Raw genomic sequence first — 15,706 nt, forward strand, 5'->3', positions numbered from 1 at the left:
AAAATTGCCATCAGTGGGTATATATACTTAGCATTTTGAAGCTAGTACTGAATCTTCAGAAAAGGCAGTGGTAGAACTATAAGACACTGTGCTAAGCCTGCCTACTATGTTTCTATAATCATTTAGAGTCTAGTTAGTCTGACTAATAGGTGAAATAGTAGTCATGAGGTAGGATTTATGCTCAGCATAAAAAGAAAAGGTCCTTAACAACAATGGAAAAAAACTGACAGGAAAGTTCTTGAGAGTCTTAAGAAAAGGAGAACAAAATGTCTATATCTAACATTTTAGACACAGTCTTTTCTAAAAGCAGATAATATATAAGAATTAATGACCTTTCTCAGTTTCTATGTTAGGGTAAATGTTAAGAAAAGGCTCCAATTGGCAAACGAATCCATTTTTGTTCCTAATAAACACTGGGAAAGGCATACTGTGTGTTATTTGGGAAGTATGAGCAGACACTAAGGTATCTTCTTAAAAATGCAGAAGAATCTCTTAATAATGGGTCATCTTCTCTCAGAGAGAAGCTGTCCTTTTCAAAACAGGAAGCAAGGCTAAGGAGGGAATCTGATGTCTTGGCTGAAGTCCAGCTCATGTCCCAACTAGGTGTGAAAGTCAGGTATGTGCCTTCATTTCTTTGGGCTTCCATTCATGCTAATTTCTAGAATAACTGTACTATTACTTACTCTGAAAACCGTTCTTATATTTTTGCTATCAATTTTCTTCACAAATGTACCACACATTTATCCTTTAAAAAAGATGTTATTTCCCCTCATACATCATCAAAGAACTGGAATAGCTTTTTGCTTAACGATGTGGATATTTAGCAACTAAAATGATTAAATATTTTTGTGTGTGTTTCACACTCATATATTTGGACCACAGTATACAATAAATGTTTGTTGAATAAATGAATAAGCAGATGAACCCATCCATTTATCCATCCATCTCCCCGGGGAAAAAATGCTAAGGTTTACGTAGACTAGATTAGGCACGGAGTCGTCACCAGGAATAAACTGTTTTAGTTAAGACCATGCCATGTATGAGGGTGAAAGCAAACCTGGCTAGGAATTAGGAGATGTGAGTTCTAGTCCCAGCTCCGTTATTAACTCTCTATTAATATTTAACTTACACGGCCCCAGTTTCCCCAACCATGAAAATGCAGATGTTTAAATCTTCCCTCCATAGATGAGGACAAATGAAATAATAAAGAGAGGACTCTGAAAAAAATCCAAGTGCTTTACAAATAAAAGATAACATCAGCTTCTAATGTCATGCCCATAAAGGAGCTGGGTTTAGTAGTATGAAAAAGAAATTGAGGGAAGAAAACTCCCAGGGAGCTAGATCTTCTGCTCGGGGCTGACAACCATGCCCCTTAGAATGAGGAGATGCTGCCAGTGACACCTAAGCAACCATTCATGGAACTTGACCATGTTACCTTGCTGTCCTGTTTTTCTTTTCCAAACTGACTATATACCATATGTACTTTAATACATATGTTAAAAAATATGTATTAAAAAAGTTATTTTTTAACTTAAAAAAAGTTTACTGATATATAATTTATAAACTATAAAATACGGCATTTTAAAGTGTGCAATGTAGTGGGTTTTTTGTATATTCAGAGTTGTACAACCATAACCTATACCCAGTTTCAGAACCCTCACAAGAAACTCTGTGCCCATTAGCAGTCACTGCCCATTCTTCCCCTCTTCTTCCAGCCCTTGGCAAATACTAATCTACCTTTTGTTTCCATGGGTTTGCCTATTCTGGACATTTCTTAGAAATAAAATCATATAATATGTGGCTTATTGTGATTGGCTTCTTTTACCATAAATATTTAAAAATAACAGAATTTTTACCCCAAATTACTCCTCAGAAAAAAGAAGACGCTTTTCTTTGGAGACCTTATAAAGACTTTCATAAGAAGGGACATTCTCCTAATTACTTCACTTTGAACAAGAGTGGTATAAACCAATTTTTAGAAACTCTGCCTAGAACCTAATTAATTATAATACTACATGGATACAAGAAGTGTATTTTGTTTTTTTCACTGTTCAACAAAAGTTTGAGTGAAATTATTCTGTGAAAGATGAATGAGGAAAAAAAGTGATATTTCTATATTAATAATAGCTTTTATAAAGTCACTTCAAATATGTTTACAAAGCAAAATTAATATTATATATATTATTATTTATATATATATTTCATCTATTTCCCTAAAAGTTTATAGTTCAAAATTGGGAAAAAAAGTTTGTAATTCAAAATGGGTCTTCTCATTTGAAGTACGAAGAAGATTGTTTTATATTCAGGATTGTTTTATGCTTAGAACTATGAATTTCCAGGATCATTCAAAGGCATGTCAGATCTGATGATATTCAGGCCTAAAATAACTGACTACTCTAGGATTTAAAAAATTTGTTGGAAATCTAATTCTCGTGAACCATCTCAAGAGAAAACTGAACTTTATAAGTGCATATCATTTAAAAATTGAGTGAGGTGGTTTTATTTATGTAAGACATGTTAAGGAATAAAGGGATCTTAGAAATTGCTGCCAACTCCCTCATTTTACTGATGAAATGAATGAGGCTCAAAGAGGCTAAATGACTTACCCAAGATCTTATGAATGAGGGCTTACTGTGCTAAGTGCTTTTCATGAATGATTTCTTAGTCCTCCTATCAACCCTAATCATGTCCCCACTTTACACGTAAGGTTTAGAAAGGTTAACTATCTTGCTCAGAGTCATACAGCTAATACATGGTAGAGCTAGGATTCCACTCAGGTTTCTCTGGCTTCAGAGAGCTCTTAACCATTTTGCCAAATAAGTCTTTAGCTCCTTATCAGAGGCCTTTTCACATGGTTTAAAAAAGCAGTTAGCCATGTTTGTAATTTATCTTAACTGGAACAGAAGAAAACATCACTAGAAATTAGCAAAAACACTGAGAAAAGGGTAGGGGTAAGAAAGCAGGTCCAAAATTATTTTGAAGTTCATAAACACATCTAACAAAAGGCATAAGTTATTCAAATGATGTCAATATTACCTGGTTAATTCTCTTAGTCGAGTCACCTCAGCATCACGCTGACGTAATGTTATTCCCAAAATCTGATTTTCCTTTTCTGCAGCTTCTAACTTAAACCGGCAGCTTTTCACATTGACTAAAGCTTCCTCCAATTCTAAAACAACAAAAAAGTTTTAGTTTCCCTATTACTTTTTTTTTTTTTTTTTGCGGTACGCGGGCCTCTCACTGTTGTGGCCTCTCCCGCTGTGGAGCACAGGCTCCGGACGCACAGGCTCAGCGGCCATGGCTCATGGGCCCAGCCGCTCCGTGGCATGTGGGATCTTCCCGGACTGGGGCACGAACCCGTGTCCCCTGCATCGGCAGGCGGACTCTCAACCACTGCGCCACCAGGGAAGCCCCCTATTACTTTTTAAAAAGTGACCATAACTGTAGTTCAAACACATACCAATTTTCATTCTTGTTGTCTCAATGTCAAATTGCTGTTTATTTTCAAGTAAAGTTTGATCTTTCTCTTTAAATATACCAGCAAACTTTTTGTTTTCATCTTTCTGACTTTCTATCACTTTTAAAAGCTCTTCATTTTTACTCTGTAGTAATTCTTGGCTCTTTAGTGACTCCTGTAATTGATTTTGCAGTGACTTGTTCAATGACTGAAGAGAAAACACTGTAAGACAAAATAGATCAAACAATTATTACCCCAATTTAAAAACTACAAACCTGGAAAAGCTGTTTTTTTTAAAAGAAAAGGCTTGGAATTTATTGATTTTGCTTAACAATTATATGCTTGAGCAGTTCTATGTAAATACTAAATGTATTTAAAAAAACTGATTGGCAGAAGTCATATCTTTCTTCTCCAATTGATATTTCAGGCATTAATTTTTTTACCTTTTTTAACAAAAAAATAATATATATACAAAGTAAAAAAAATTCATTTACCTTTTTTAACAAAAAAGTAATATATATACAAAGTAAAAAAAATTCAAACACCATGAAATACCAATGATACCAAATGAGTCTCAATGAAAAGTCTCCCTTCCCACCCCACCTCCACTCTCCCCCAAGAAGTGAGCAATATTAACTTTGATATCCTTCTGGAAAATACTTTTGCATATAACATATATTTAAGCATAAATGAATCATACTATACCCGTAGTTTCTAACCTTCCCTTTTCCCCCCTCCATAAGATTGTTATGTATCAGCACACAGATCTATCACATTCTTTCTAATGGCTATAAAATGGCACCTTTCATTTAACAGTTGCAGCCTTGAGTGAAGTGGAATCTGGGCATACAGTGGTGAACAACAGAGACATGGTTCCTGCTCTCATGGAGCTGATAGCAAACAAGTAATTATGAATAGTAATACATGCTCTCAAGGCAACAAGAAGGGAGATGGTACAGAATAAAAACAGATAGGCTGCTTAGAATGGCAACCACTGATCTCACTTTCCATCTTGGCCTCCTCTCTCCCACCCAACCCCATGGTTTATTCATAATGGAACCAGAGTGATCTTTTCCAAAATTACTCTGGTGAAGTTGAATGTGTTTATGAAGTGCGTGTTCTGTTGGGTGCTCATATTTTTAAAATTTCTTTGTAAGAGATATTTTTATATATTAGGAAAATCAAGCCTTTGTCATATCACACAAAAAAATTTTCCCCATTTTGTTGATGCTTTTTGAATGTATTTATAATTTTGTTGTGCATAAAATGAAAAAGATTTCTGGGACATGCTTTATCAATCTTTCCTTTGTAGCATGTGAGTTTTTGTTGGGCTTAGGAAAAGTTCCTAAGAATACAAAAAAAGTTCTTATCTTCTCCTCTAGTACTATTAGTTTTTTTTTTTCTTTTCTTTTACTTTAAGCTCTATGATCCATAAGGACAACTTGGCAATATCTGTCAAAACTGCAACAGTATATACCCTTTGACTCAGAAATTCTACGGCTATAATCTACAAAAACAGTCACACATGTGCACAAAGATATTTGTACAGGGATTTTCGTTGCAGGATTATTTGTACTGGGAAAATGGGGAAAGTACCTAGATATCTATTGGTGGAGGACTTTAAATACATTATGACAGAACTACATAAACAGAATATCTACACAGTTCTTAAACAGAAAGAAACATATTTATATATTTTGATAGAGAAAAATGTCCACTACATATTAAGTGAATAAATACAAGCTGCAGGAGTATATACAGTGTAATCTCATTTTCACAAAAGAAGTACATATATAGTTCTATTAGTGCCCGTCTGTTAGTAGATACGCAGTATTTATGAAATAAATCAATTATATATGAACAGGAGATATGTGAAAGGAAATAACAGTCTTTTTGAAAAAAAATAGAGGAATTGGGACTTCCCTGGTGGCGCAGTTGGTAAGAATCCACCTGCCAATGCAGGAGACAGGGGTTCGAGCCCTGGTCTGGGAAGGTCCCACATGCCGCGGAGCAACTAAGCCCGTGTGCCACAACTACTGAGCCTGTGCTCTAGAGCCCCTGAGCCACAACTACTGAGCCCTTGTGCCACAACTACTGAAGCTTGCACTCCTACAGCCCGTGCTCTGCAACAAGAGAAGCCATCACAATGAGAAGCCCGCGCACCACAACGAAGAGTAGCCTCTGCTTGCCGCAACTAGAGAAAGCCTGTGAGCAGCAACGAAGACCCAATGCAGCCAAATATAAATAAATAAATAAATAAATTTAAAAAATAGGGGTATTATCGGGAAGTCACAGCACGAATCTTTTATTTTTGTGTTTCTGCACTATTTTAAATTTTAATGAGTATTATTCTTACTTTTTTCATGTTGATTCTTAACAAAAAGTCCACTTAACACAAAGTAATTAAGAAAGTTCAATTCTTTATCAACATCTCCAGAGCCACAAAGAATTTACCATCAGTTCTTAAGTTCTTTTACCTACATTCAAGGTTGCATTCCAGAGAACCAGATGACTTTTGAGTTTTTTCTCGTTCTCTAAGTTGCTGGTTCAAAATTCTCAATTGCCTAAATGAAATAATGAAGAAACATGAATGCAAGAATCCCAAGCTCATTTAACAGTATACATTTGACAGCCTATTAAAATAGACAACACAAATAGTGGCTAGAACAGCAGAACTCCATCTTATCCCCCAAATATAAGACAAAAACAAAATAAACAAAGCAACAAAACCACACTACTGCTATTATTAGAAGGCCTGAGATAATTTTTAAAAGATTGTCTGGGATAGCATAAAACCACCCCTCACTAGAAAAAGGTTAACTTATTTTTCCCCTTCCCTTTTTTGTTCTCTTTTCAGTGATTTCGTTGTTTGTTTCTATTTCTTTCATTTGTCTCCTCTTGCTATTTTCTTCTTCTGTCTTCCTTCCCAGGAAGTATTTTTATTACTGTAGTAATTATCTACTTTTTAAAAGATCTGTCATAACTACGAACCAGAATACCTACAGGGACTGCCTGCTATCAGACATCTATCTGCTTGGCTTGTCATGCACTGTAAAAATTGGAAAACACAAATTTATGCTTCTACTAATTTATTAGATGTAAAAGTTAATGTCATTAAGTAAAGAGAATGCTAATAAGCAGCAACTCTTTCCCAAAATGAACTTCACAATATGTGGCTGCTTCACAAATAGGAACATACAAAAGGAAGTGTTTACTTCTAAGAAGTTAACACTTAAAAAAAAGGTATCTCTGGTATCTTTCCAGAATTACTTACCTGGAAATAATCAAAACTAAAGTATTATTGTTACGAAATCTAAAATTATAGATCCTACCTCACATCATTTGTATGTATTAATTCAGAATGGATTAAAGAGCTAAACATAAAATATAAAAATGAACAAAACTTAACTATACAAGTTTTAGGTAGAAATCTACATAATCTTAAAAAGTGGGAAGGGCATTCCCAAGCAAGACTCAAAATCCAGCAACCACCAAGGAAAAAAACGACGGATTTAACTACATCAAAATATAACAGACAAAGGGTCTGTAACATTTAAGAACTCCTACAAATCAGGAAGAAGGGCAATAAAATGTGACAAACGATAAGAATGGGCAATTCACATAAGAAACAGAAATGGCCAATAAGCATATGAAAAATGCTCAGCCTCACTAATATGAAGAAATGCAAATTTAAAACAGGAGATATTTTATGGCCACAGGATTGACAAAAATGAAAGGAAATAACACTTTTTGTTGGTGACGGTATAGGGAAAGGGATTATTTCAATTGGTGGGAGTCTGCTGGTGTAACCATTTTGGATGTCAATTTGGCATTATCCAACAAATGTAAAATGTTCATAATCTGTGACAAAATAATTCCAGCTCTAAGTTATCTAGCCTCAGAAATAGTTCTATATGTGCAAAATCATCTATAATCTTGTAGATATATATAAGGATGTTCTCAACAGCAATATTTAATAGAAGTTGGAAACAAAATACTACATAAATTATGATATATCCATACCATGAAATACTAAAACACAGGTATTTAAAAAAAGAGACTGGCTTCCCTGGTGGCGCAGTGGTTAAGAATCCACCTGCCAATGCAGGGGACACGGGTTTGAGCCCTGGTCCGGGACGATCCCACATGCCGCAGAGCAACAAAGCCCGTGCGCCACAACTACTGAGCCTGTGCTCTAGAGCCTGCAAGCCACAACTACTGAGCCTGCATGCCACAACTATGGAAGCCCACACGCCTAGAGCCTGTACTCCGCAACAAGAGAAGCCACCGCAATGAGAAGCCTGCGCACCGCAACGAAGAGTAGCCCCCGCTCGCCGCAACTAGAGAAAGCCCACACACAGCAATGAAGACCCAACGCAGCCAAAAATAAAAATAAATAAATTTATTAAAAATAAATAAATAAAGAGACTGTCATGGAAAGATTTCCAAGAGACCTTATATAGTGAAAAAAACAAGCTACAGAACAATAGTATAACATGATTTCATTTTTGTTTTAATAAAATTCAGCTTTTCTGAAAAGGTTTCTCCTTTACAACAAAGAGGGCAGATTCAGAAGAGGCAGCATAGACTGGTAACCCATAACTCCAACTGGAATGCTTCTGCTGATATTTTCCAGAAAAACAGCAGGTCCCTGTACACACCAAGTGTGTGACAGAAGCTTTGCCTGACAATTCTGTATGTCCCTGGTCAGATTCTTCTCTCCTCTTCTCTTTTACAAGTTCATGGGCCTGAGCTGAGAAGCATAATAAAACTGCTCCCATATTTAGGAAAACATTCCCTCCAACCTAATTGTACCACTAGCTACTCTCTTCCCTCTCATTCCCAGTTTTTGGGGCCGGACTTTTAAAAAATGATTGTTCTATAAAAATGATACATGATAATAAATAAAAGTCTTTTAAAAATGGATAATGTTACATGTGCTATTTAAAAGTATTATATATTCTATTTAAGTTTACTTTTCATAATGGAAAAGAATATGAAAAAGAATGTATATACATAACTGAGTCACTTTGCTGTGCAGCAGAAACTGACACAACATTGTAAGTCAACTATACCTCAGTAAAACAAATTTTTAAAAATTATTCGTAAACAGCCTAAAGGAAATAGGATATGAAAAACATTGATTTTGGAATTTTTACTGTCAAGATTACTAACAGTCTATTCTGAGCCCATAACTCCAGTTGTTTTAGTTCTATGTATAGATTCAATGTTCATCTCTGATCTACTCCTTTACCTGAACTCACCTCTTGGTTGACTAGACTTCGCCATTCAAGAATCTTTGTTTCTAAAGGAGGCCAAGGGTGCTATATTTCCTAAGTTTTCCCACACTTTAGAATATGACTATTACCTTTACACTAAAAGGATCACTGGACCACATATTTTCTTTTCCCTTAGAACTTTGTAAATGATGTTCTATAATCTTCTGACAATTAATATTGCTGTGAAAAGGCTGAGGCCAATCTGACATTTTTCTCCTTATGATTTGCTTTTTCTTTTGAGCGTCTGTAAAAGCTAAATTTTTTTGTCCTCAAGGTGTAGTAACTTCACCAGCATGTCTTGGTATTGATCGTTTTGCATAGTTTTTCTGAGAACTTCTATACCCTATTGATCTGCTGACACAGATCTTTAGATTAGTAAGTTTCCCTTTATTTATCTATCTTTTAATATTTAATCTATTCGTTCTCTTCTCTTTTGCAGGAACACTATGCCAATTTTGCATCTCTTTTGTTTCTCTTCCATGTATATCATGTTCTTAAAAATAATTTTTAGATCAATCTTTTTCTATTTTTTTGGTATGATTTCTCGAAGCTTATCCACCACGCATTCAGTCATTTAACAAGTATTTATTAGAGTGAGTGCTAGGCACAATTCTCGGCACTAGAAATACAGCAGCAAACAAAAAAGACAAAAATTCAGCCTTCTCAAATTCATTGAGACAAAAAAGAGCATAGAGGTTATCAGGGGCTGGGGGCAAGGGAGAAGGGGAGTTACTTTTAGCGGGCACAGGGTTTATGTTGGGGATGAAAAAGTTTTACGTACAAACAGTGGTCATGGGTACACAGTATTGTGAATGCATTTAATGCAACGTACACTTACAAGTAGTTAAAAAATAAATATTATGTCATATTTTACCGCAATAAAAATAAATTAATAAAAAATATTTAAGGGGTTTATAAAGAGAAATAAGATAAGGCTTACAGGAGACAGTGAACTATGAATTTAGTAGCAACTGAAACAGAAATATTTGTGGGGGGGAAGCAAAACACAAAAACCAACAAAACAACAAAATTCAGCCTTCATATTGCTTAGCTTCTTTTTTATTTCTTTATTTTTTTCGCTGCATTAGGTCTTAGTTGCAGCACATGGGGTCTTCATTGAGGATCTTTCGTTGTGGTACACGGGGTCTTTGTTGTGGCGTGTGGGCTTCTCTCTAGTTGTGGTGCGCGGGGTTTTCTCTCTAGTTGGGGCGTGCAGGTTTTCTCTTTAGTTGTGATGTGCAGGCTCCAGGGAGTGTAGACTCTGTAGGTTGCGGCATGCGGGCTCTCTTGTTGAGGTGTGCGAGCTCAGTAGCTGTGGCACGGGGGCTTAGTTGCCCCGCAGTGTGTGGGATCTTAGTTCCCCAACTGGATCAAACCTTCGTCCCCAGCATTGGAAGGCAGATTCGTTACCACTGAACCACCAGGAAAGTCCCCTGCTTAGGTTCTAATGGAATACAATATCCCTGACTTGATGTTTGTTTGGTGTTAATTTATTTGTTTCTAACAGGGCTTTCATTTCTGTAATTTTTAGCTTTTTTATTTTTCCAAGGTCACCTAATCCAGTTTTCCTCTCCTCTTACTGTTTCTTCTTCTTTAAGCACTCTCTCTTTTCAACCTCTGTCTTCCTGCTTCTAAGAGAGACTATTATATTTAATTTCCTTGAACCTATAGATACTGTTTCAAGTTTTCCTGGGTTTTCTTCGGGTGATCTGTCTTGTGATGTTTATTCTTGACCTACCTTTGTCCCTTTTGTGAATTTGTTTATTTTGAATGTTATACAAACATCTCTCCCCTTCCGTAAATTCTTTCTTCCCAGCTTTTGTGGTATCACTCTCTCCCAGTTTTCCTGATCCTTCTCTACTTGTTCCTTCTTGGGTTTCTTTCACAGGCTCCTCTTCCTGTGTTCTTTCCTTAAAAAGCTGTTGTTCCCCAGCAATTCCCCTTTGGCTTCGTTCACACTCTATACCTTCTTGGGTAATTTACCACTTACATGCTGATAACAAATCACTTGCTTTTAATTATTATTGTCTCCAGTGTCTACACAGTGCCAGACCTGTAGTAAATGCTCAATAAAAATGTGGTCAGTGAAAAACTCCAAAGTCTGTTTCTATCCTGGATCATACCATACATGTCTCCAGATGGTCTAAATGATACATCCAGCATATCTAATTCTTAACTCACTGGCTCTCCCATTACATTTTCTAACTAAAAATAAAGTGACAGATTGGTTCAAGATGGCAGAGTAGAACGATGTGCTCTCACCCCCTCTCACAAGAGCACCGGAATCACAAATAACTGCTGAATAGTCATTGACAGGAAGACACTGGAACTCACCAAAAAAGATACCCCACATCCAAAGACAAAGGAGAAGCCATAATAACACGGTAGGAGGGGTGCAATCACAATACAATCAAATCCCATAACTGCTGGGTGGGTGACTCACAAACTGGAGAACACTTATACCACAGAAGTCCACCCACTGGAGTGAAGGTTCTGAGCCCTGTGTCAGGATTCCCAACATCAGGATCCAGCAATGGGAGGAGGAATTCCTAGAGAATCAGACTTTGCAGGCTAGTGGGATTTCATTGCAGGACTTTGACAGGACTGGGGGAAACAGAGACTCCACTCTTGGAGGGTACACACAAAGTAGTGTGTGCATCAGGACCCAGGGGAAGGAGCAGTGACCCCAGAGAAGACTGAACCAGACCTACCTACTAGTGTTGGAGGGTCTCCTGCAAGAGGTGGGGGGCAGCTGTGGCTCACCAAGGGACAAGGACACTGGCAGCAGAAGTTCTGGGAAGCACTCCTTGGCATGAGCCCTCCCAGAGTCCGCCATTAGCCTCACCAAAGAGCCCGGGTAGGCTCCAGTGTTGGGTCACCTCAGGCCAAACAACCAACAGGGAGGTGACTCAGCCCCACCCATCAGCAGACAAGAGGATTAAAGTTTTACTGAGCTCTGCCTACCAGAGCAATAGCCAACTACCCACCACCAGTCCCTCCCATCAGGAAACTTGCACAAGCCTTGCAGATAGCCTCATCCACCAGAGGGCAGACAGCAAAAGCAAGAAGAACTACAATCCTGCAGCCTGTGGAACAGAAACCACATTCATAGAAAGATAGACAAGATGAAAAGACAGAGGGCTATGTAACAGATGAAAGAACAAGATAAAACCCCAGAAAAACAACTAAATGAAGTGGAGATAGGCAACCTTAACGAAAAAGAATTCAGAATAATAATAACGAAGATGATCCAGGACCACGGAAAAAGAATGGAGGCAAAGATTGAGAAGATGCAAAAAATGTTTAACAAAGACCTAGAAGAATTAAAGAACAAACAAACAGAGATGAACAATACAATAAATGAAATGGAAACTACACTAGAAGGAATCAATAGCAGAATAACTGAGGCAGAAGAATGGATAAGTGACCTGGAAGACAGAATGGTGGAATTCACTGCCACAGAAGAGAATAAAGAAAAAAGAATGAAAAGAAATGAAGACAGCCTAAGAGACCTCTGGCACAACATTAAACGTAACAACATTCGCATTATAGGGGTCCCAGAAGGAGAAGAGAGAGAGAAAGGACCTGAAAAAATATTTGAGGACATTATAGTCGAAAACTTCCCTAAAATGGGAAAGGAAATAGCCACCCAAGTCTAGGACACGCAGAGAGTCCCAGGCAGGATAAACCCAAGGAGAAAGACGACAAGACACAAAGTAATGAAATTGACAAAAATTAAAGACAAAGAAAAATTACTGAAAACAACAAGGGAAAAACGACAAATAACATACAATGGAACTCTCATAAGGTTAACAGCTGATTTCTCAGCAGAAACTCTACAAGCCAGAAAGGAGTGGCATGACATATTTAAAGTGATGAAAGAGAAGAACTTACAACCAAGATTACTGTACCGGGCAAAGATCTCATTCAGACTCGGTGGAGAAATAAAAAGCTTTACAGACAAGCAAAAGCTAAGAGGATTCAGCACCACCAAACCAGCTCTACAACAAATGTTAAAGGAAATTCTCTCAGTGGGAAACACAAGAGAAGAAAAGGACCTACAAAAACAAACCCAAAACAATTAAGAAAATGGTAACAGGAACATAAATATTGATAATTACCTTAAACGTAAATGGATAAAATGCTCCAGACAAAAGACGCAGACTTGCTGAATGGATATAAAAACAAGACCCATCTATATGTTGTCTACAAGAGACCCACTTCAGACCTAGGGACACATACAGATTGAAAGTGACAGGATGGAAAAAGATATTCCATGCAAATGGAAATCAAAAGAAAGCTGGAGTAGCAATACTCATATCAGATAAAATAGATTTTAAAATAAAGAATGTTACAAGAGACAAGGAAGGACACTACGTAATGATCAAGGGATCAATCCAAGAAGAAGATATAACAATTATAAATATATATGCATCCAACATAGGAGCACCTCAATACATAAGGCAACTGCTAATAGCTATAAAAGAGGAAATCGACAGTAACACAACAGTGGGGGACTTTAACACCGCACTTACACCAATGGACAGATCATCCAAACAGAAAATTAATAAGGAAACACAAGCTTTAAATGACACAATAGACCAGATAGATTTAATTGATATTTATAGGACATTCCATCCAAAACCAGCATATTACACTTTCTTCTCAAATGCGCACGGAACATTCTCCAGTATAAATCACATCTTGCGTAACAAATCAAGCCTCGGTAAATTTAAGAAAATTCAAATCATATCAAGGCTCTTTTCTGACCACAACACTATGAGATTAGAAATCAATTACAGGGGGAAAAAACACAAACACATGGAGGCTAAACAATACATTACTAAATAACCAAGAGATCACTGAAGAAATCAAAGAGGAAATAAAAAAATACCTAGAGACAACTGACAATGAAAACATCACGAGACAAAAACCTACGAGATGCAGCAAAAGCTGTTCTAAGAGGCAGGTTTATAGCAATACAATACTACCTCAAGAAACAACAAACATCTCAAATAAACAATCTAACGGTACAACTAAAGAAACTAGAGAAAGAAGAACAAACAAAGCCCTAAGTTAGCAGAAGGAAATAAATCATAAAGATCTGAGCAGAAATAAATGAAATAGAAACAAAGACTACAGTAGCAAAGATCAATAAAACTAAAAGCTAGTTCTTTGAGAAGATAAACAATATTGATAAACCATTAGCCAGATTCATCAAGAAAACAAGGGAGAGGACTCAAATCAATAAAATCAGAAATGAAAAAGGAGAAGTTACAACAGACACCGCAGAAATACAAAGCATGCTAAGAGACTACTACAAGCAACTCTATGCCAATAAAATGGACAACCTGGAAGAAATGGACAAATTCTTAGAACAGTATAACCTTCCAAGACTGAACCAGGAAGAAATAGAAAATATGAACAGACCAATCACAGATAATGAAATTGAAACTGTGATTAAAAATCTTCCAACAAACAAAAGTCCAGGACCAGATGGCTTCACAGGTGAATTTTATTAATCATTTAGAGAAGAGCTAACACCCATCCTTCACAAACTCTTCCAAAAAACTGCAGAGGAAGGAACACTCCCAAACTCATTCTATGAGGCCACCATCACCCTGATACCAAAACCAGACAAAGATTCTACAAAAAAAGAAAATGACAGACCAATATCACTGATGAATATAGACACAAAAATCCTCAACAAAATACTAGCAAACAGAATCCAACAGCACATTAAAAGGATCATACACCATGATCAAGTGGGATTTATCCCAGGGATTCAAGGATTCTTCAATATACACAAATCAATCAATGTGTACACCATATTAACAAACTGAAGAATAAAAACCATATGATCGTTTCAATAGATGCAGAAAAAGCTTTTGACAAAATTCAACACCCATTTATGATAAAAACCCTCCAGAAAGTGGGCATAGAGGGAACCTACCTCAATATAATAAAGGCCATACACGACAAACCCAAAGCAAACATCATTCTCAGTGGTGAAAAACTGAAACCATTTCCTCTAAGATCAGGAACAAGACAAGGATGTCCACTCTCATCACTATCATTTAACATAGCTTTGGAAGTCCTAGTCACAGCAATTAGAGAAGAAAAAGAAATAAAGGAATACAAACTGGAAAAGAAGAAGTCAAACTGTCACTGTTTGCAGGTGACATGATAGTATACATAGAGAATCCTAAAGATGCCACCAGAAAACTACTATAGCTGATCAATGAATTTGGTAAAGTTGCAGGATACAAAATTAATGTGCAGAAATCTCTTGCATTCCTATACACTAACAATGAAAGATCAGAAAGAGAAATTAAGGAAACAATCCCATTCACCACTGCAACAAAAAAAATAAAATACCTAGGAATAAACCTACCTAAGGTGGTAAAAGACCTATACTCAGAAAACTATAAGACACTGATGAAAGAAATTAAAGATGATACCAACAGATGGAGAGATATACTATGTTCTTGGATTGGAAGAATCAATATTGTGAAAATGACTATACTACCCAAAGCAATCTACAGATTCAATGCAATCCCTATCAAATTACCTGGGGCATTTTTTACAGCACTAGAACAAAAAAATCTTAAAATTTGTAATGTAGACACAGAAGACCCAAAATAGCCAAAGCAGTCTTGAGGGAAAAAAAGGGAGCTGGAGGAATCGGACTCCCTGACTTCAGACTATACTACAAAGTTACAATAATCAAGACAATATAGTACTGGCACCAAAACAGAAATATAGATCAATGGAATAGGATAAAAAGCCCAGAGATAAAGCCACACATCTATGGTCAACTAATCTATGACAAAGGAGGCAAGGATATACAATGGAGAAAAGACAGTCTCTTCAATAAGTGGTGCTGGGAAAACTGGACAGCTACATGTAAAAGAATGAAATTAGAACACTCCCTAACACCATACACAAAAATAAACTTAAAATGGATTAG

The 15,706-nt window shown here is 36.6% G+C and overlaps 1 protein-coding gene across 3 annotated transcripts in view; it reads right to left on the bottom strand.

Annotated features, from left to right (window-relative positions):
* Positions 1 to 15,706, bottom strand: part of CCDC14 (coiled-coil domain containing 14) — a 52,435-nt gene that overhangs the window by 12,056 nt on the left and 24,673 nt on the right. For all 3 annotated transcript variants that reach the window (XM_022567311.3, XM_089910600.1, XM_089910601.1), the window contains exons 10-12: positions 5,939 to 6,021; positions 3,461 to 3,679; positions 3,037 to 3,169 (exon numbers count right to left, since the gene is read on the bottom strand). In XM_022567311.3, the coding sequence (XP_022423019.3) occupies positions 3,037 to 3,169; positions 3,461 to 3,679; positions 5,939 to 6,021 (435 nt within the window). The remainder of the gene's footprint in view (positions 1 to 3,036; positions 3,170 to 3,460; positions 3,680 to 5,938; positions 6,022 to 15,706) is intronic.

Source organism: Delphinapterus leucas, chromosome 4 (genome assembly GCF_059928025.1).
Source record: "Delphinapterus leucas isolate spDelLeu-1000000601 "Yukka" chromosome 4, BTC_Dleu_Yukka2, whole genome shotgun sequence".
NCBI lineage: Eukaryota > Metazoa > Chordata > Mammalia > Artiodactyla > Monodontidae > Delphinapterus > Delphinapterus leucas.